The sequence below is a fragment of the Balaenoptera ricei genome, chromosome 1 (genome assembly GCF_028023285.1).
Source record: "Balaenoptera ricei isolate mBalRic1 chromosome 1, mBalRic1.hap2, whole genome shotgun sequence".
In the NCBI taxonomy this organism is placed as follows: Eukaryota; Metazoa; Chordata; class Mammalia; order Artiodactyla; family Balaenopteridae; genus Balaenoptera; species Balaenoptera ricei.
In genome coordinates, this window is record NC_082639.1 from 20,319,176 (window position 1) to 20,339,904 (window position 20,729).

At 45.3% G+C, this 20,729-nt stretch overlaps 1 protein-coding gene across 5 annotated transcripts in view; it reads right to left on the bottom strand.

Moving 5' to 3' along the window:
* The window catches only part of PAFAH2 (platelet activating factor acetylhydrolase 2), a 46,966-nt gene that overhangs the window by 12,607 nt on the left and 13,630 nt on the right, over positions 1-20,729 (bottom strand). For 3 of the 5 annotated variants that reach the window (XM_059916002.1, XM_059916001.1, XM_059915999.1), the window contains exons 5-10: positions 15,680-15,748; positions 15,155-15,296; positions 14,092-14,205; positions 10,568-10,659; positions 8,984-9,154; positions 5,925-6,079 (exon numbers count right to left, since the gene is read on the bottom strand). In XM_059916002.1, the coding sequence (XP_059771985.1) occupies positions 5,925-6,079; positions 8,984-9,154; positions 10,568-10,659; positions 14,092-14,205; positions 15,155-15,296; positions 15,680-15,748 (743 nt within the window). The other 2 variants (XM_059916003.1, XM_059916000.1) reach the window with 2 other exon arrangements.

The window sequence follows — 20,729 nt, forward strand, 5'->3', positions numbered from 1 at the left end:
TTTAATGAGCACACCACTATGTGCCACAGTTTGTTCTTGATGCCAAAAATACAGCCACAGACAAATAGAAACCCTCATCCTCCCAGAGCTCACAATCTAGGAGGCAGAGATAACAACAAACAAAACAAACTACATAGGATATGAAAAGGTGAGCTGCGCTGTGGCAAAAATGAGAGCCAGACAGAAGCAGTGCTGGTGGCTGGGCGATGGGGGTGACAGGAGGAAGGGACAGTACAATGGTTTTTTGGTTTGTTTTTTGTTTTTTTTAATAAATTTGTTTATTTATTTATTTATTTTTGGCTGCGTTGGGTCTTTGTTGCTGTGCACGGGCTTCCTCTAGTTGCGGCGAGCGGGGACTACTCTTCGTTGCGGTGCGTGGGCTTCTCATTGCAGTGGCTTCTCTTGTTGCAGAGCATGGGCTCTAGGTGTGTGGGCTTCAGTAGTTGCGGCACGCGGGCTCAGTAGTTGTGGCTCGCGGGCTCTAGAGCAGAGGCTCAGTAGTTGTGGCGCACGGGCTTAGTTGCTCCGCGGCATGTGGGATCTTCCCGGACCAGGGCTCGAACCCGTGTCCCCTGCATTGGCAGGTGGATTCTTAACCACTGCGCCACCAGGGAAGTCCCAGTACAATATTTTAAAGATGGTTGTCAACATGAGTCTCACTAGGAAGGTGAGATTTGAGCAAAAATGTGGAGGTGGGAGTGAGCCATGAGACTACACGGGAAGAACACTTGAGGCAGCAGGAACAACAGTGCAAAGGTGTGAAGCAGGAGTGTGCCTGGGGTGTGGAGGCTTGTGCAGTGACAGTGAAGTAGGCCCGGGGAGCAGCCGCAGCAGGGACTCTGGGTGTTGGCTTTGTCTCTCAGAGAAATGGGAGCCACTGGAGGATCCTGAACAGTGGAGTGACAAGATCTGGCTTCCTTTCTGAAACGATCACTCTGGCTGCTTGATTGAGAAAGGACTGTGTAGGGTGGCGGTAGGGAGATCAGTTAGGAAACTCTTAGAGTAATTTAAGTGAGAGAAGAGTTGGACAGGATGGTAGTTGTGGGGGTGGTGACCAGTGATTACTTTCTTTTTTTTAAATAAATGTATTTATTCATTTATTTATTTTTGGCTGCGTTTGGTCTTTGTTGCTGTGTGTGGGCTTTCTCTAGTTGCGGCGAGCGGGGGCTACTCTTTGTTGCGGTGTGCAGGCTTCGCATTGTGGTGGCTTCTCTTGTTGTGGAGCACGGGATCTAGGCATGCAGGCTTCAGTAGTTGTGGCACGTGGGCTCAGTAGTTGTGGCGCATGGGCTTAGTTGCTCCGCGGCATGTGGGATCTTCCCAGACCAGGGCTCAAACCCATGTCCCCTGCATTGGCAGGCAGATTCTTAACCACTGCGCCACCAGGGAAGCCCCAAGTGATTACTTTCCATTTGTATTTTGAAGGTAGAGCCAATAGGATTCTCTGAGGGATTAGATGGGAGGTGTAAGAGAAAGGAATGGGGACTTTGGTTTGAGTAACTAGAAGGATGGAGTTATTATTAACTGATGAGGGAAAGACTGCAGTTGAAAGCCGTTCTTGTGTGTGATGTCCCTAAGACGTCCAAGCAGAGATGTTGAGTAGTGGGTTATATAAATCTGATGTTCATGGGCGAGATCAAACTGGAGACATAAACTGGAGAGTTGTCAGCACAGACATGGCATTTAAAGCCATGAGACTAGAAGACATGAGGGGATACAGGTAGAGAAGCGGTCCAAGCACTGAGTCCTGGAAGCAGCAAAGCAGATGGAGGAGGAGCAGACACTGAGAGGGGAGGAGATCCGCAGGGGGACGTCTTGGAAGTAAAGACAGGGCTTCACAGAGGAGGGCGTCACCAGCTCTGTCAGCAGCTGCTGAGAGTCCCAGTGAGATGAGGAATGAGAAGTGACGCTGGATTTAGTCCCGTGAAGGTCACCGGTGACCTTGACAAGGGCAGTTTTCATGGAGGACTGGGATGCAAAAGGCTGACTGGAGTAGGTTCAAGAGAGAATGGGAAGAGAAGAATCAGAGAAAGTGAAGACATTCTTGTGAGGAGTTCGCTATCATGAGGAACAGGGAAACAGGGTGGTAATTGGGGGGCAAAGTGTGGGTCAAGACAGATTCTTTTCAAGAGAAATTTCAGCATGAAATAAACCAGCAGAGGGGGAAAAATTGATGATCTAAGGTAAAGAGGAAAAAATTGCTGGCGCAATCATCCTGAGCAGACCAAAGAGGGTGACATCCACCGTGCAGGTGGAGGGGTTGGCCCAGTTAGACAACTTGAGTAGGAACCTCTAGGAACCAGACGGAAAGCTGAGTATGTGCAAGAAGGTAGGTAGATGCAGTGTTGGGATTTTGAGGAGGTACTGACTGCTTCCATTTTCTTAGTGAAGTGGGAGACAAAGTTAAGCAGCTGAGAGACAGGATGGGGGGGAAGGTGTTAGAGCTTTGAAGAGAAAGAAGAAGGTGTGAAATGGTCTTCCAGGAGAGTGGGAGGGAGGATGTGTAGCTGGAGACAGGAGCTGCATGTAGTTCATATGAAAGAAACACCAATCTTCTTAACAGAAGGTAACACAATCCCTGTGTCAGCGGAACATGTGCTCTCAGAGGTATTTTTTAGGATCACAGGTATTTTTTAGGAGTGGTGAGAAGTTCACCTGAGCCACCTACAACCTATTGTAGTTTCCCACGTGACAATGTACTGTGGGAAATGGCCACCAGAAAGCTTTTCTCTTTGCAAAACTAATTACCCCAAGCTGAGAGACTTTGCCTTTTTTCACTGTCTTATCTCTTAATCACTTGGATACTGCAAGAGCCTCCTAGCTGGGCTCTTTGCTGGGAAGGCTCTCAAACTGCCCCATTTCACCCATCCTCCATGATGCAGCCAGACTACAAACACAAGTCTAATCATGACAATCCCTTGCTTAGAACCCACCAAGGACACTCACAGCCCAATTCAAACTTATGGGACTTCCCTGGTGGTGCAGTGGTTAAGAATCCGCCTGCCAATGTAGGGGACATGGATTCGATCCCTGGTCCGGGAAGATCCCACATGCCGCGGAGCAACTAAGCCTGTGCACCACAACTACTGAGCCTGCACTCTAGAGCTCACGAGCCACAACTGCTGAAGCCCGTGCACCTAGATCCCGTGCTCCACAACAAGAAAAGCCACCGTAATGAGAAGCACATGCACCGCAACAAAGTGTAGCTCCCGCTCGCCACAACTAGAGGAAGCCCGCACACAGCAACGAAGACCCAACACAGCCAAAAATAAATAAAAAATAAATTAAATAAATTTAAAAAAAAATTCAAACTTATTTCAGCAAATACATGGGCTTCTAGATCTGGTTTCTGCCCACTTCTCTACTTTATCTTCCAACAATTCACTATCCTGAACTCCAAATACACTAAACACAGCTTCTCAAAACTGACCAAGCCCACACCAGTCTTTGTGCCTCTGTCTAGAAGACCCTTGGCCCCTCCCTGCCTAGTGAGCGTTACTCATCTCTAACATTAAAGACAAGCATCATTTTGTCTAGGGAGCCTCCTTTCTTAGCTGTCCTTTCCGTTCCATCAGAGTTAGGGCCTGTCCTCTGTGTCTCCCGAAGACTCAGTGCATCCCTGGGTCAGCAGAGCCACTGCCAGAACAGTGCAGCAATGAAGCACCTGAGCTTTCGAATCAGACAGCCGAGGGGGCTTTCTGGTTTTGCCACTTACTAACCAGATAACCTTGGATGAATTACTCAAATTTTCTAAGCTTTAGTATCCTCGTCTGTAAAACGGAGTTAATAATAAAAGCACCCATTGGAAAGGGCCATCTGCAGGATTATACATGCTAATGTAACTAAAGTACTTAGCAGAAGGCCTGGCATAAAGCACGTCCTCAACAATCTTCCTACAATCTAAGACTCTCCTAATCTTCTGCTGGTCTCCAATAGTGAGTATCTTAGCTCAACGGACATTGCTACTCAAGGGAGAGCAATCATGCCATGGTGGGCTCCCCTGTCATCTTTAGCTCTTCCCTAATGATATGATGCCTAAGAGGAAACAGGGAAAGTGGGCTGAGGACCGTGTAATCAGGCCCCATTAAAGTCTTGAGACATGGATCCATTCCTCTCCTACCAAGTGATAAGAATGATGCTCTAAGGTCTCTATTAACCCTAAAGGCTCTAAACCCATGCTGGCACAATGGCTCATGATGAGCAAGATGAAGTGAACAGGCATAAATATTAAAATGTAAATTTAGGTTCAAAAAGTCAATACATTCAAAATAGGACAGATACATTTTAAAAGCAAACTCAATCCAAATCAGATTTGTTTGGCACTTGGTGGAAAGGTTAATACACTCAGGCCATCCAACTAGAAGTCTAGTGTCCAGAGCTCAGAGGTGACAGTCCTGCTGTACCAGGCACTGGCCAGACCCCATCAGGCATGTCGTGTTCAAGTCAGGGCAGCACATGTTAAAAGGCACACCAACAAACAGCACATCCAAAGGGGGAAATAAATGGCCCCAAGGGAAACTGCACAGGGAACAGGTGGAGGTACCAGGCACATTTAGCTTAATGAACAGAAAACTCAGAGAGGACACCATAGGTGACTTCAAATATCTAAAGAGCTGCCATGTACAGCAGTCTGAGGCTTCTCGGGGTAGCTCTTGAGGGGATACCCAGGGCAAGTGGGGAGGAGTTACAAAGAATCAGATCTTGGTCTTAGGTTAGAGTTAGGTCAAACCTAACTTCCCTTCTGAAGGAAGCTGCCTTACACCCAGCACCTGCTGAGGGATCAGCCCTGCACAGATAATGGTAGCCTACTCCGTTCTGACTGGATCAGAAAGGGACATCTGATCAAGAGAGCTCCGGGCCCGGGTTGGGCAGTGGCCTACAACGTGTTTCGGCAGGTAAAGATGAGCTGGTACAACCAAGTTGTTTCTCTTGGCAATCTGGTCTAAGAAATCCCAGAAGTATGGCGCTGAGCAGAGGGAGCTGAAGATGAAAGGATGCCACGGGGAGAGAGAACAAGCCGCAAGCGGTTCAAGCCAACCGAAGTGATGAGGAAGCAGAAACAGTGGATACGCAGATGCTCTCAGCAAGAGTAAAAGCACAGACGGGAAAGAGGAAAAATGCAGACCAGAGCAAAGAGAAACAGAGATGTCATGAGAGGAAGAGACAGAGAGACTGAGCCCAAGAGAGAGACAGAGAGAAGTCAGTCCTACAAGCTACCTCGGTTCCCGTAACTTTTCCCTTCCCTCCCTGGCCAGGTGTACTCTCATAAACAAACTCTCCTTTCTTCTCGAGGTAAATTAGTGGATCTCTAGTCCTTGTAACCAAAAAAAGCCTAACTAGAATATCAATTCTTAAAACTATTGAAGTTTCCAGTGACGGAGAGCGCTGACCCTCAGAGCAGCGCACTCTCCATGCTGCGTGACCACACAGCAGGGAAGATAATGAGAGGATGTCTTCTCTGGGTGGGAGGCTGGACCAAAGACCTCTACAGGTCTTGCCATTTGCTGGTCTGTGATTTATGACATGAATCATCATCCTTCTATGCTTTTTCTTTTTTTAAATAGCACTTCCACAATTTAGCCCACCTATCGTCATAACCTCCTCCACAACACAGATAAGGTGAGTGCTAATGAGTTAAAACAGAGGTAGTGGAGTAGAGAGAGGTGAATGTTCCATTTACAGTGAGGAAACCAAGGCTCAGAAAAGTTAAATGACTAGGCCAAGATCATTCAGGTGGTAAGAGACAGAATCAGGATCTCCAAACTTTCAGCTAAGTGTTCTTTCTAGAATTCTATGTAACTCTCTCCTTCACTCACGTTTTGGCATAAATCTCCCTGATCCGAGACATGTCAGTATAGATCACTGTGCAGGGAAATCTAAGAGACCCCCCCCAGCTGCCCCACGAGCCCCAGTTCTCTCCTTACCAAGGTGCTTCTGCAGGAAGGCCAGCATGGCCCGCACCACAGTCTCCTGACCTTTATAGGGGTCCAAGCTCCCATGGGTTTGAGTGGAGAAGAATTTACCAATCCAGTTACCAGCCACAAAAGCAAAGTCAGTTTGACTCCGATGAACAGAACCACTAAAAGAAAAGAAAAACAAGTATCTGGTAGGGCTCTGGAGGCTAGGGCACATAAATATTTAAGCACCTACAATGTGCAAGGTGCTTTACATGCATTATCTCACTTAATTTTCACAACTATCTTGTAAGGGAAGTATTTTCCTCTTTGACAGACCAGAGGAGAGAAATGATCTGCCCAAGTTCACACAGCTAGTAAGGGATGGAGCTAGGATTTGAAAGGAGGTATACCTGCCTTCAAAGCTGCTTCAACTCCTAGACCATAAGGCCGGACGATGCAGGGAAAAGGTGGAGTCAGCTGGAGAGCGGATGGGGCATTGAGGCGAGGTCTGCAGCACCTGCCATTCCCACGTTATTATAAACTATCACAGACTTGCCATTCCCATGTTATTATAAACTATCACCCCATGGTTTTTACCCAGTGACTTCTGAACATTCACAAAACTTATCAGCTCCATCTTTAGCTCAGAACTGTACACAAAGTAAACAGGAAAAAGAAATAACTTGCCATTAAGTAATCAGAAAAGCTAGGGCAAGTGCTTGTAAAAGAGTGTTTCTGGATCAGAATTTAAGTCCTTTGACATCAAATGCACTTAATTTGAAGGTGAAATTCTCACTAGGTTCATTTCTAGCTAAATTACTCATAACTAAATTTACTAGTCAATTCAATGAGGGAAGGAAGATCTAAATGTTAAACTCTATTTGATATCATGCAGAAAAACTGACTTTAAAATGGATTATCTAAGGCACATATGAAAGTATAAAGAAAAATATAATGGATACTTGAGTATCCAGCACTCAGTTTAAGAAATAATATATTGTCATGAGTTAAATCCAGGGACTTCCCTGGTGGCGCAGTGGTTAAGAATCCGCCTGCCAATGCAGGGGACATGGGTTCGATCCCTGGTCTGGGAAGATCCCACATGCCGCGGAACAACTAAGCCCATGAGGCACAACTACTGACCCTGCGCTCCAGAGCCTGTGAGCCATAACTACTGAGCTCACGTGCCACAACTACTGAAGTCCGCATGCCTAGAGCCTGTGCTCCACTACAAGAGAAGCCACTGCAATGTGAGGCACGTGCACTGCAACGAAGAATAGTCCCCACTCTCCACAACTAGAGAAAGTCTGCGTGCAGCAACAAAGACCCAACGCAGCCAAAAATAAATAAATAAAATAAATTTATTTTAAAAAAAAAAAGAACTAAATCCGCAGTTTTTGTGTACCCCTTCCCAAATGCTCTCCCTCCCCTCCAGAGGTCACGGTTATCCTGGATCTGAATGGCTTAGGGAAACTGTCAAGCAGTCCTCTGCTGCCATGAAATCAAAATGAAAGGAGAGGGGCTGGCCCCAAGGAAAACAGCCTGGGCCAAGATGGGCAAGGGAAGAAGCCATGGCCTACTGAGCAGACCCCTAGCAGTCCGGGCTTTGGATCTGGCATTTCAACCACCTGAATGAGTCCATAGGTGCATGACATGTAGTTACTTGTCATTTTGCTGAAATAGGACCTGCGATCCTTGAATCAAGTGGGCTATTTGGCTCAAGTACAGGGCAGGACTAAGTCAGAGACTTGTCAGTGAGACTTTAGCCCTGCACCTGTAGCTCTAAGCCACTTCCTATGTAAAGTTCATTTCTTTTTTTTTTTTATAAATTTACTTATTTTATTTTATTTTATTTTATTTATTTTTGGCTGCGTTGGGTCTTTGTTGCTGCACGTGGGCTTTTCTCTGGTTGTGGCGAGCAGGGGCTACTCTTTGTTGCAGTGCGCAGGCTTCTCATTGTGGTGGCTTCTTTTGTTGTGGAGCACGGGCTCTAGGCGTGTGGGCTTCAGTAGTTGTGGCACACGGGCTCAGCAGTTGTGGCCCACAGGCTCTAGGTGCGGTGCACGGGCTTAGTCGCTCCGCGGCATGTGGGATCTTCCTGGACCAGGGCTTGAACCTGTGTCCCCTGCATTGGTAGGCGGATTCTTAACCACTGCGCCACCAGGGGAGCCCTAAAGTTCATTTCTTAAAGTCACTCAAGGGGCTTCCCTGGTGGCGCAGTGATTGAGAATCTGCCTGCTAATGCAGGGGACACGGGTTCGAGCCCTGGTCTCGGAAGATCCCACATGCTGCGGAGCAGCTAGGCCCGTGAGCCACAACTACTGAGCCTGCGCGCCTGGAGCCTGTGCTCCGCAACGAGAGGCCACGACAGTGAGAGGCCCGCGCACCACGATGAAGAGGGGCCCCGGCTCGCCGCAACTAGAGAAAGCCCTCACAGAAACGAAGACCCAACACAGCCAAAAATAAATAAATAAATAAATAAATAAAAAAAAAAAAAAAAAAAGAACAAGGCAAGGATATCGCCTCAACACATTAAAAAAAAAAAAAAAAAAAAAAAAAAAAGTCACTCAAAATCTTCTCTCTGTGAAAAATGTCTCCTAAAATCAAACCATCTGACAGTGTTGATGACGGAAGTGAAGAGAATGTGGTTTCTCTCAGGCAGAGAATAGATGGTTCATGGAAGATACCTGAATTTAGGTATTCAGGAAGGTCTCTAAATATCCATGTTGTGAGTGTCAAAGGTCTACTATATCCATACTCTTCAAAAGATTCAATAAAATTCCCAAATGAGATTAGAGATTCCTGGAGTCCACCCAGACCCACACCTCTTCCTCTCTAACACATAATCCCATAACACCCTGTCATAAAGTCATATAAACTAGTGAAGAAATCACTGTAGGTGGAGCTAAGTGGAGAAGAAGGACAGATATGAAATTCCAAAGGAATTCAGATTTTGAAATTCAGGAGGTATTCATGTATTCTATCAATGGGTAGAACTTCTGGATAATTTAGAGGAAATTACGGGAGCCACAGCTGAGTAGAAAATGGAGAGGACACTGGGGATCATGATCTTGGAGTTTACTCACAGGACAGTTATGATCCTGGATTGGTCATGCTGGGCACAAATCTTCTTCATCAAGTTGACGCTCTCCATTGTCTGGAATTTCTCAGCATTGATGAAAAATATAGGGCCTCGGGCCGTGGGGTAAAAGTCACGTTCCAGAGGAAACATCCAAGCATCCAGAGCCACAGCACACCTGGAACAGAACCAGACATGTGGAGCTGCCATGTAGAAACTCAAGCAAGAACAGTTAGGGTAGTTCTCCCTTCAGCGGGGTAAAAGCTCAGAAAGCGAGGAAGGGGAACCAGGGCCCATATCCTTCAGTTAGGATCTTGGTTAGAGATCACTTTTACCTGTCGCCAAAAATCCTTCTAGATTTTTAAACTCTCTGAAAACAAGGATCAGACCTCCTCCTTCTCTTGGATCTACTCTCAGGCAGCTGACTTGAGTCACACAGAATGGCACTTCATTCATTTACTCATTCGTTCATTCACCTCATCAAGTACCTACTATGTGCTTAGCCTTGTGCTGTGGATCTAGAGATAAATGACACAGTTGTTGCTCTCCTGGAGCTCCCAGAATAGCAGTGGAGATAGAACACACAAGGTAGCAAAATACAGCTTAGTGCCCTGATTGCACAAGCTGCTAAGTAAGCCCAGAGCATACGTGGCAGGAACGTCAGGGAAAGCCTCCTTGGTGCCACAACTCAAAGTCATGGCCAGTTTGTCCAGCAGTAATCTCTGTCACCAAGGGCAAAACTAAGGCCCTAAGATTAGCATCCTACTCTCCCCCACCCCCAATGCTCCTCCAGTCTCCTCCATCTCAATAAAGAACAATCATCTTCCACTCAAATGATGGACACACAGATGAAAAACCTTGATTCCTCTCTTTCCTTCACCTCAAACATCACTAAGTCCTGAAAATTCTAAAACCTATCCTGACTCCCTTCACTTCTCTCCATCCCACTACCTCCATCCTAAAGCAAATCCCTCATTTCTCACCTTGACTCTGAAATAGCCTCCTTGTTTCCAGTCTTATCCTGCTACAACCCACTCTTCACATAGTGGTTTTTAAATGTAAATAAGATTTTTCTATACTTAAAATCTTTCAATGGTTTCCTGTCATACTTAGAATAAAATCTAACTTCCTTACGCTGGCCAAAAGGCCCCATGACCGGGCCCGTTTATCTCCCTGATCACACCTTGAATCGCTTCCCCCTCGCTCACTATGGTCCTCCCACACTGAAACAGCAAGCTTCTTTCCACCTCAAGGCCTTTAGCTGTTCCCTCTGCCTAGAATGATCTTCTCCTAGACCTTTATGTGGATGGCTTCTTTGCCTTTGAGTCTATCTTATGTCACTTTCTCCAGGAAGCGTCCACATACTCCAGCTTATTAGCCTATTTTACTTTCTTCGGTGCACTTGGGTGCCAGGGATTTGATTACTTGTTTACTAGTCTCCTCCCACAGCAACATAATTCCATGAAATCAGAGACCTTGCTTTCTTCTTCACCACTGAATCCCCACCTCCCAAAACAGTACCTAGCACAAAATACATGCTGAATGAATGCATGGTGTGTGGAGCTAACAGCAGCATCACTGGGAAACTCACCGAAATCGGGTCTCCTTGGCCAAAGCCAGAATAGCTGTGGCCCCTCCAAATGAATGTCCCATTACAGCCACGCGGCTCATGTCAATGCTGCCCTGAAAAAGCCAGGTCAGAAACACAGGGGTGCATTTTTAGGAACTCTTCAGGGGCAAGAGGAAGAAACAGTGAGACAATGATGCAGAAACACAATACAGTGGGCGAGACCTCCAAAACCACGGTATTAAGCGCCTCTTGCCCACTGGAGAGCAACGGGTCAGGCCATCCCTGGACTGAACAGCCTTCTGTAGGCAGGAATTCTGAAAACCACATTTTTCATCTTTATTTTAATAATCTTGCCACCTATAATATCTGGATGAGGTAGATATTCAAATATCTATGAATAAATGAATAAACAGATTATATGATCTATCAGTATAAGAGCACGTTAAGAATAAGAACTCTCAGGACTTCCCTGGCGGTTCAGTGATCAGGACTCAGCGCCTTCACTGTGGTGGCCCGGGTTTGATTCCTGGTCAGGAAACTAAAATCCCGCAAGCCGCATGGCGCGGCCAAAAAAAAAAAAAAAAAGAATAAGAACTCACTTCATTTAGATCCTTGCCTTATAACCAATCCAACCAGAGGGATGGATGACACATGCGCCAAGTCAAGGACAGAATGGGGGCACTCCTACTGCCCCTCCACTTTGCTCTGAAGCAGGGACTGCTTGTACCAAAACCAACTCAGGTTCTACCTCCTCCGACATCTGTCCTGACTTTTATCTAGCAAAGTGAGCCTGCTCGCTCTAACGTGCTCTGCAAGCATCTATTTCTGGTTGTCCCTAGAAGCCTTCAGGACATGGCTATATAAAAAACCACTGCAGCTGCCTGCTAAGTGGCTCAAAAAATCGCTCCAGGATTTGCTGCCCAGTCTCTGCCCTGAACCCATGCTTTCCTTTGCTCTTCCCAACTTCTATCCCAAGTTTTTGTATCTAAATTCTCCCCTCTTTGCTCAGTACCTTTGGATTGGTCAAGCCCTCTTCAGCTTTTTTAATAAGTTAATATATTTACATAACTCTAAAATCAGGAGTATATAGAGAAGTCTCCCACCTACCCTATTCCCTTTCCACACAGCTGCCCACTCCCTACCCAGACAGGTAAGTTGCTTGCGTCTTTGCAGAGCTTACTTATGCCTACACAGGTAAACATGAATATCTACTTTCCCCCCTTTTACACAAGTGATATTGTATCTTACTTTTTTTACATAATAATATTAGTACGTAAAGAGCTTCCTTATTCTTTTTTACAGCTACATTTGATTTCACCATGGTACAGACAGCTAGTGATCACCCAAACTGTTCTTCTTCCTAGACACACAGCTAGACTCTATTTCCCAGCAGTTAGATGTGGCCTTGTGACTTGATGTGAGTGATAGTGGTCTTGTGATAGAATATGAAAGTGATTATCTCCATTTACAGGCATGGTCTATAAAAACTCTTCCATACAAACCTCCATGCTCTTTCCCATTCCTGGCTTAACGTACATGGTGAAGTTGGGTTTCACAGGTGGAAGAGGGTAGAGCGATTAGAAGAAGGGAGCCTGGATCCCTGAGTCAGCCCTTGCACAGAAGCACCCATTTTGGACTTCAGGTGGGAGAGAAATAAATTTCTCTTTGTTAAGCCACTGAGATTTGGGGCTTACATGTTATAGCAATTAGTATTATCCAAAATAATACATCCATTGTTCCATAATCTATTAAACCAGCTGTGGTCACTTATGGGTGAACATTTAGGATACTATCAATCTTTTGTTATTACAAACAACACTGGGATGAATAACCTTGTACATACATCATGTTACATGTGTGCAGGGATGTATAAAATAAATTCCCAGAATTGGAAATTGCTGGGTCAAACACTATGTGTATTCGTGCTGTTGAGAACTATTGCCAAACTGCCCTGCATGGGGCAATCTGCACTCACTCTGGCAATGGAGCACAGCCTACTTCCCCACAGCTTTGCCGACAGGGTGAGTAATCAATTTTTGGATCTTGCTCAATCTGATAGAGGAAAATTCACTTAGCTTTTTTCATTCTGTATTTCTCCAAAAGGCTGCCTCTTAACTAATCCAACTACACATAGCCCGCCATCCCCCGCTGCCTGTCTCAGGCCCACAGGCCCACAGGCCTGAACTGCAGTGCCTGGCCCTGCTTATCCGGTGGGGACTGATGACATACACCATATAGCGGGCAAAGCTCTCTAGATTTCAGGTCCTGCCTTACCTATTGGCCATTCAGGCTGATGTTTCTTCCTGGAAGACTTTTCCAGAGCCTTTAAAAGATATTTTCTAAAGAGGCTTTGGGGCACACCGCATAGGCAAAAAGCCCCAGTTTAAAGTTTGACTCTACCACTTGCTTAGCTGTGTAACCTTGGGCAGATACTTAGCCTCTTAGATCCTTGGTTTCTTTCTATGTAAAGAGATAACAATGCATATGTTTGTGAAAAGAGCTCTTATCATAGGAAGTCCTCACAAAGGAGTAATTATTACATATTTATATATATATATGTATATACCATTCTCACTCATACAATGGAATATTACATGGCTATTAAAAATCATGCCATAGAAAAATATTAACTGGAATAAGAAGACATTCATACTGTTTTGCAAAATGAAGAAAAAGGCCACAAAACAGCTTGTATTAAATAGTAACATTATTGTTTTTAAAAAAATGCATCTTAAAAGAACTGGAAGGACAAACATCAAAATGTCCAAAAAACTCCGTTTCTTTTTCCTTCATGCTTTTGTGTGATTTCTTGGTCCTCTAAATAAAGCCTGAGCTACTTTTGAAATTACGGAGGAAAGGACTGGATAGGGGAGGAAAATGTGCCTTCGTAGGCACCAAATTCCATGGGGGGGACGGTTTCTCTCCTCCTGGGGGGTTCTTGGGATTCCTTTAAAGGCAGGAACGAACCTGCAGTAGACAACACACGTTGTATGCGGCTCCATAGCCCTTCCTTTGCGGAACAAACCATCACTCCCTCACCCATGCGGCCCCGTGGGGCTGTCAGTCCTGGGGCTCAGGTTCCCCTGACCCGGAAATGGGTGTATAATGTAGGCAGGCCAACCAGAATACCCTATCCCTCTGGCACAGTGACTGGCCCGGAACGGGCATGTGACCCAAGCAGCCCATGGCCTTTCCAGATTGCTGAAAGCTATCAGAGTTTCTTTTCCTTTTAGGTCTGGAGCTGAGTTGAGATGCAGGTTTGGAATATGCCAGCAACCACCTTTCTTGCCTAATGGAGAGAGTCTGGTGAGAATGAAGCCCATATACACAGAGTGGAGCTGAGCCGGGAGAAGGGAGAGAGTGCCAGAGCTTTGATGACAATGTTTGAGACCCTGGATCTAGCCAATCTGCTTTTGGTCTTCCTACTTAGTTGGGCCAATAAATTCTCTTTTGGTTTAAGCTAGTGAGTTAGGCTTCTGTTATTTGCAACCAAGAAAGTCTTGACGAATAAAATGTGCTCCAGGTCATACCAACCGTTGCCATACCTTCAAGGTCATCAGATCCAACCCGCCAGGCACGGTGTTGAGGACAGTCTGCCCAGCAGCGGCCTCTTGCAGGACAGTTAACACCCTCAGGCACTCGCTTACCCTCTGATGCACCTGCAACAGACAGTCCCAGTGGGAGCTGGAATACCGCACAACCATCCAGCGGGGATCTCGCTCCCCTACAGAGCCGAGGAAGAACGCAGAGATGCTGTGCCCATGCACGTCTCAGCCAGCACTGCGGTCCCCACACCCTGAGAAAGGCTTAGCTCCCTCAGAGCCACTCACGTAAGCTCCACCTAAGAGCACAACGAAGTCAGCTCTGCTGTTCAGACTCTACCTTCCTACCCATGGTACACAGGGGTATAATATGGGTACACAGTGTGCCATATGAAAGCACTTTGACAACAAAAGGACACAAAAGTGCTCCTATCATCAACCCAGTACTGGATTCCACTTGCCCACTTATAGCACATGTCTATTGTTTTGGTCTGCATAGCACTCACCTGCCCCCACTTCTCCTGTTAACCCTGACTTTTGAGGATTGCCCCTCCCCCAAAAAATTTAGTAATGTATTTCGGATGGGAACTTCGTATTTTGGTACTTCTCCCCAGCCTCGGAGCCTCTATCCAGGATTTTTCATCTTGCAACTTGGGGTAGAAGTGGGGGACAACCCCAAAACAGCCCTATTCTCTCAGAGGGTGAGGGCAAACATATGCAACCTCATAAGGTAAGCCAGTTAGCAGATGAGCCCAACCAGCAGAGAGACAGAGATAAAAGTGAAAAACAAGTCCCAATGGCATTTGAGTCTGGTACTAGCAGTCTTGCCCTTCCCTTGTCTGCTTATATAAGCCAACCAATTCTCCTTTTTGCCTAACAAACTTAAGTTGGGTTTCTGTCACTTGCAACTGTAAGAGTCTTGATTAATACCTCATTTCTCTGATGTGACAAGCTCAGAACCACTATGACCAAGATATCAAGAGAGGTTAGTTCAAAGTCTTCTTAGTGAGTGTTTTATAGGGAGGACAGGCTTAGTAACTCTCCCTCCCCACTGGCATAAGCCTACCTGGCAATTCCGAACGTGGAATTCCTTCTCCCCTTCCTCAATTTGACGGTGGGGGATCCATTCCTCCTCCAGTGACTCGCTGTTGGGCTGGTTCTCCTCTGGGGCCTTCTTGCAGAAACAGGTTGCTGCAGCTGACCCATCCCTGCAATACATGTGCCATCAGAGAGAAACCAGAAGACACTTGGACTTATTTCTCCCCTTTACCAAATCCTCCTTTTCAGCCAAGACATTCTAGATTATCCTTTAGCTAATAGGGAAAAAGATCGGGGGCACACATAGGAGAGTAGAAAAAAATGTGGATTTTGGAGACTGACCTGGGTTTGAACCCCAATTCAGCTATGTCACTTTCAGCAAGTTATTCAACATATTTGAACCTTGGTTTCCTCACCTTTAAAATGAATATAACCCCTACCTTGCACAGTGTTGTGAGAACTAGAAATAATATATCTATAGGGAAATAGCCTATACCCTAGCCCACTGCAGGCACCCAACCCATGATGGTTCATTGTGAATGTCATCCCTCACCTGTGCTCTGGTACAGCAACCACAAAGCCATGGGAGGCCAGCTCCATGCAGAAGGCTGAATACAGTGTCCTAAAGATCCAGGAAGGAACCGAGAGAAGTGATCAAAAAATGGCCTACCCTTAGCCCCTAGTCCAACCATGCTCTGCTAGTAGCCATCTCAAAAGATGGAATGGAGGAAGTTTCATTTGCAGCAGCCCTTCCCCAGGAGCTTTTTCCAGCCAGCATACCCCTGCTCTCACCAAGGCTCCAGTGTCCTCCTCCAGGGAGCATGTGCAACTCAATCCACCGTGTTTTTCAACCCCATACACTGATGCATCTCCTCCACCTCCAACCCCAAGAGTTTGGCTACTTCAAACAACTGCATTCTTATTGTCTATATATTGTATGTCTCCCAAATTAGTTGGTAAGCTCCTTGAGGACAGGGACTCTGGCTATTTCTTTAATATGCAAATATGCATCTGTGATTTAGCATGTGGGTTTTTTTGGTCTGTCCTCCAACTTTCCAGAAAAAATATGGCAGACACTGCTAATTGCCTACTCCAAACACCTATTTTTCCCTTCCTCCTTAATAACAGAATCTAATTTTCAGCTGAAGACACTGTCATGCAAAAAAATATGACATTTCCCAGCCTCTCTGCAGCCAGGTTTGTCTGTGTGATTAAGTTCTAGCCCAGCAATAGAAATATAATGCTATCCTCCTAAGTAATTTAAAACTTTCTTGTAGATATATCTTAAAAAGTAAAAAGAAACAGGTAGAATTAATTTTAATAATATATTTTATTTAACCCAATATAGCCAAAACATCATTTGAACATATAATCAAAATTTTTAAATTAATGAAATATTTTATTACATTCTCTTTTTCTTTTCATATGAAGTCTTTGAAATCCAATGTGTGTTTTATACTTATAGCACATCTCAGTTTGGACCAGCCATATTTCAAATATTCAATATGCACATGTGGTTAGAAGCTACCAATAATGGACAGAGCAGCTCTAGTCAATGGGATGTAAGCAGTTGTGTTATATAGAACTTTCAGGAGAGTTCTCCCTTCCTATTGCATAGACTGCGGATGTAATGGTTAGACCTAAAGCAGCCTGGGTCATGAGATACCCTTAGAAACAGAAGCTACATGTCTAGTTTTCTGACAGCTTTGTAGAACTATCATATCAGCTCTGTCTACCTCTAGCTTTCTTTTTATCTGAGCAAAAAATACATTTTATGTTATTTAGGTCACTATTGTTTGGGGTTTTTCTGTGAAATACAACTTACTCAGATCCTAATTGATGCGGAAAGTCAGTGCCTTAAGTATCTTTTCACCTTATCTCACTTCTCTCAGGGAGGCAAAGAACTGGACTTGAGAGCCAGAGATTTCTGATCCCTTCCCAGTTTAAACTGTAACTTTGGACAAGTCTGCCTTTCAGAGCCTGTTTGCTCATCTGTAAAATATGCATCCCCCTCCCCACGTACGTCACAGGACTGTGTGGGAACCAGTGGAGACAGAGGCACATTACAAATGGCTAGGTAATGTTTAAATATATATTCTCCTCCCTGGGATGGGAAGCCAGAGGTCTGTGACTCATGGGAAGGATTTCAGGTCCTGAATTAACCACAGATGCAACAAGAGGAAACCATGTCCCTTTACCTCCCTGCCCCTTTTCTTGGAATTTCACTATGGTTAATGAAGAGTATTTATAACTGATTCACCCCAGTCTATTGAGATCTGAAGCCTCAATACAGACTCTTAGTCCAAAAAGACCACTCTAAAGTCATGTGTTCACCTGCTCTCTCTATAAAATACCTGTCAGCTTAGGAAATAATATTTCTTAGCTTCTCTTCCCCACTAGACTACAATCTGAAAGCAGGGTCTCTATTTTATTCACTACTGCATACCCAACCCCAGCACAGCACATGGCAGGTACTAAATTTACTGAATAAGAAATCAACATTGAAAACCATCTTGGACTTCCCTGGTGGTGCAGTGGTTAAGAATCCACCTGCCAATGCAGGGGGTACGGGTTCGAGCCCTGGTCTGGGAAGATCCCACATGCCACGGAGCAACTAAGTCCGTGCGCCACAACTACTGAGCCTGTGCTCTAGAGCCTGCAAGCCACAACTGCTGAGCCCATGTGCCACAACTACTGAAGCCCGTGCACCTACAGCCCGTGCTCCGCAACAAGAGAAGCCACCGCAATGAGAAGCCTGCTCGCCGCAACTAGAGAAAGCCCGCATGCAGCCATGAAGACCCAACGCAGCCAAAAATAAAAATAAATTAATTAAAAAAAAAAAAAGAAAACCATCTTGCTGCCTTTCTAGCCTCATCTCCACATCTGCTCTCCACTTCCTGCCATGCGTTACAGTTATGTGAATCCATATTCAGTCTCCTCTACTGGATGCAAATTCCTTGATTTGTTTATCTCTATATGTCCCACCTTCTTTTCATGCCAAGGAGCTGGCACAGAGCAGGTGCTCAACAGATATCTGTTGAACGTATGGAACCTAGCAAAACATAAATATTCATTGGGAAACTACTATTTTCCAGGTAATGCCCTAGGCACTGGGAAAGACAGAAGACAGACATGGTCTCTGACTTTGTGGAGCTTACAATCTAGTTAAAAAGACAGACATTAAAGAATAATCACATAAGTAATTAATTCATTACAATTATGTTAAGTACTGAGAGGTACAGATTGTCTTATGAAAGCACACCACCGGAAAACTTAACCTAATATAATATAGGGGTCAGGATGGGTGTCCCTAAGAAAGTGACACCCAAACTAAGACCCTGAAGGTAATTTGGAATTAGCCAGGCAAAAGACGAAAAGGAGGAAGAGGAAGAGAGAAAGGAGAACAGCAAGTATTCCAGGTAAAGGGAACAGCCACAAAGCACAGCACAAATGAAATCCCTGAGGCAGAAACTAACATAGTGCCTTTAGGGTTGTTTGTCTGGAGAGCTGGAGTAGGGCAAGTAGCAAGCAACAAGGCTGGAAACTTTGTCCTGGACCTGCATTCAGGTAAGCCAATGACAAGAGCTGAATTAAGTTCAAAGTGCTATTAAAAAGATCTAGATAGGGAAGTTACATTCATTCATTCATTCAACAAATATTTATTGCACATCTACAATATGCCAGGCACTGTTCTAGGTGCTGGAATGACAAGATCATATTTGGTTTTAAAATAGATCTGCCTGGCTACAGTGTAGACAGTGGTTTGGGTGGAGGTGGGAGGTGTGAAAAGGCAAAAATAGATGCCTTTGTGTAACACTTTGGGACATAAACTAGACTTATACGTTGATGAATGAACATACAGAGAGAATATTCACAAGCTTAAATAAGAACGCATGTACTACAGTCATTAAGCTATGTATATAACACACCAAGGTGTAAAAATCAGAATTCATGGGGAGAATTCTGAATGGATACTGACTTGTAAAACTTGGACCAGTGAGGATTAACCAAGATGGCGGAGTAGAAGGACATGCTCTCACTCCCTCTTGCGAGAGCACCAGAATCACAACTGGCTGCTGGACAATCATCGACAGGAAGACACTGGAACTCACCAAGGAGGATACCCCACGTCCAAGGACAGAGGAGAAGCCACCGTGAGACGGTAGGAGGGGAGCAATCAGAGTAAAATCAAATCCCATAACTGCTGGGTGGGTGACTCACAGACTGGCGAACACTTATACCACAGAAGTCCACCCACTGGAGTGAAGCTTCTGAGCCCCAGGTCAGGCTTCCCAACCTGGGGGTCCGGCAACAGGAGGAGGAATTCCTAGAGAATCAGACTTTGAAGGCTAGTGGGAATTGATTGCAGGACTTTGACAGGACTGGGGGAAACAGAGACCCCACTCTTGGAGGGCACACACAAAGTAGTGTGCGCATTGGGACCCAGGGGAAGGAGCAGTGACCCTGGGGGAGACGGAACCAGACCTACCTGCTGGTGTTGGGGGGTCTCCTGCAGAGGCGGGAGGTGGCTCTGTTTCACCGTGGCGACAAGGACACTGGCTGCAGAGGTTCTGGGAAGTGCTCCTTGGCGTGAGCCCTCCCAGAGTCTGCCATTAACCCCATCAAAGAGCCCAGGTAGGCTCCAGTGTTGGGTTGCCTCAGGCCAAACAACCAACAGGGAGGGAACCCAGCCCCACCCATCAACAGTCAAGTGGATTAAAGTGTTACGGAGCTCTGTCCGCCACAGCAACAGTCAGCTCTACCCACCAGCAGAGCCTCCCATCAAGCCTCTTAGATAGCCTCAACCACCAGAGGGCAGACAGCAGAAGCAAGAAAAACTACAATCCTGCAGCCTGTGGACCAAAACCCACAGTTACAGATAGACAAGATGAAAAGGCAGAGGGCTATATATCAGATGAAGGAACAAGAAAAAACCCCAGAAAAACAACTAAATGAAGTGGAGATAGGCAACCTTCCAGAAAAAGAATTCAGAATAACGATAGTGAAGATGATCCAGGACCTCGGAATAAGAATGGAGGCAAAGATTGAGAAGATGCAAGAAATGATTAACAAAGACCTAGAAGAATTAAAGAACAAACAAACAGAGATGACCAATACAATAACTGAAATGAAAACTACACTAGAAGGAATCAATAGCAGAATAACTGAGGCAGAAGAACGGATAAGTGACCTGGAAGACAGAATGGTGGAATTCACTGCTGCGGAACAGACTAAAGAAAAAAGAATGAAAAGAAATGAAGACAGCCTAAGAGACCTCTGGGACAACATTAAACGCAACAACATTCGCATTATAGGGGTCCCAGAAGGAGAAGAGAGAGAGAAAGGACCCGAGAAAATATTTGAAGAGATTATAGTCGAAAACTTCCCTAACATGGGAAAGGAAATAGCCACCCAAGTCCAGGAAGCGCAGAGAGTCCCATACAGGATAAACCCAAGGAAAAACACGCCGAGACACATAGTAATCAAAATGGCAAAAATTAAAGACAAAGAAAAATTATTGAAAGCAGCAAGGGAAAAACGACAAATAACATACAAGGGAACTCCCATAAGGTTAACAGCTGATTTCTCAGCAGAAACTCTAC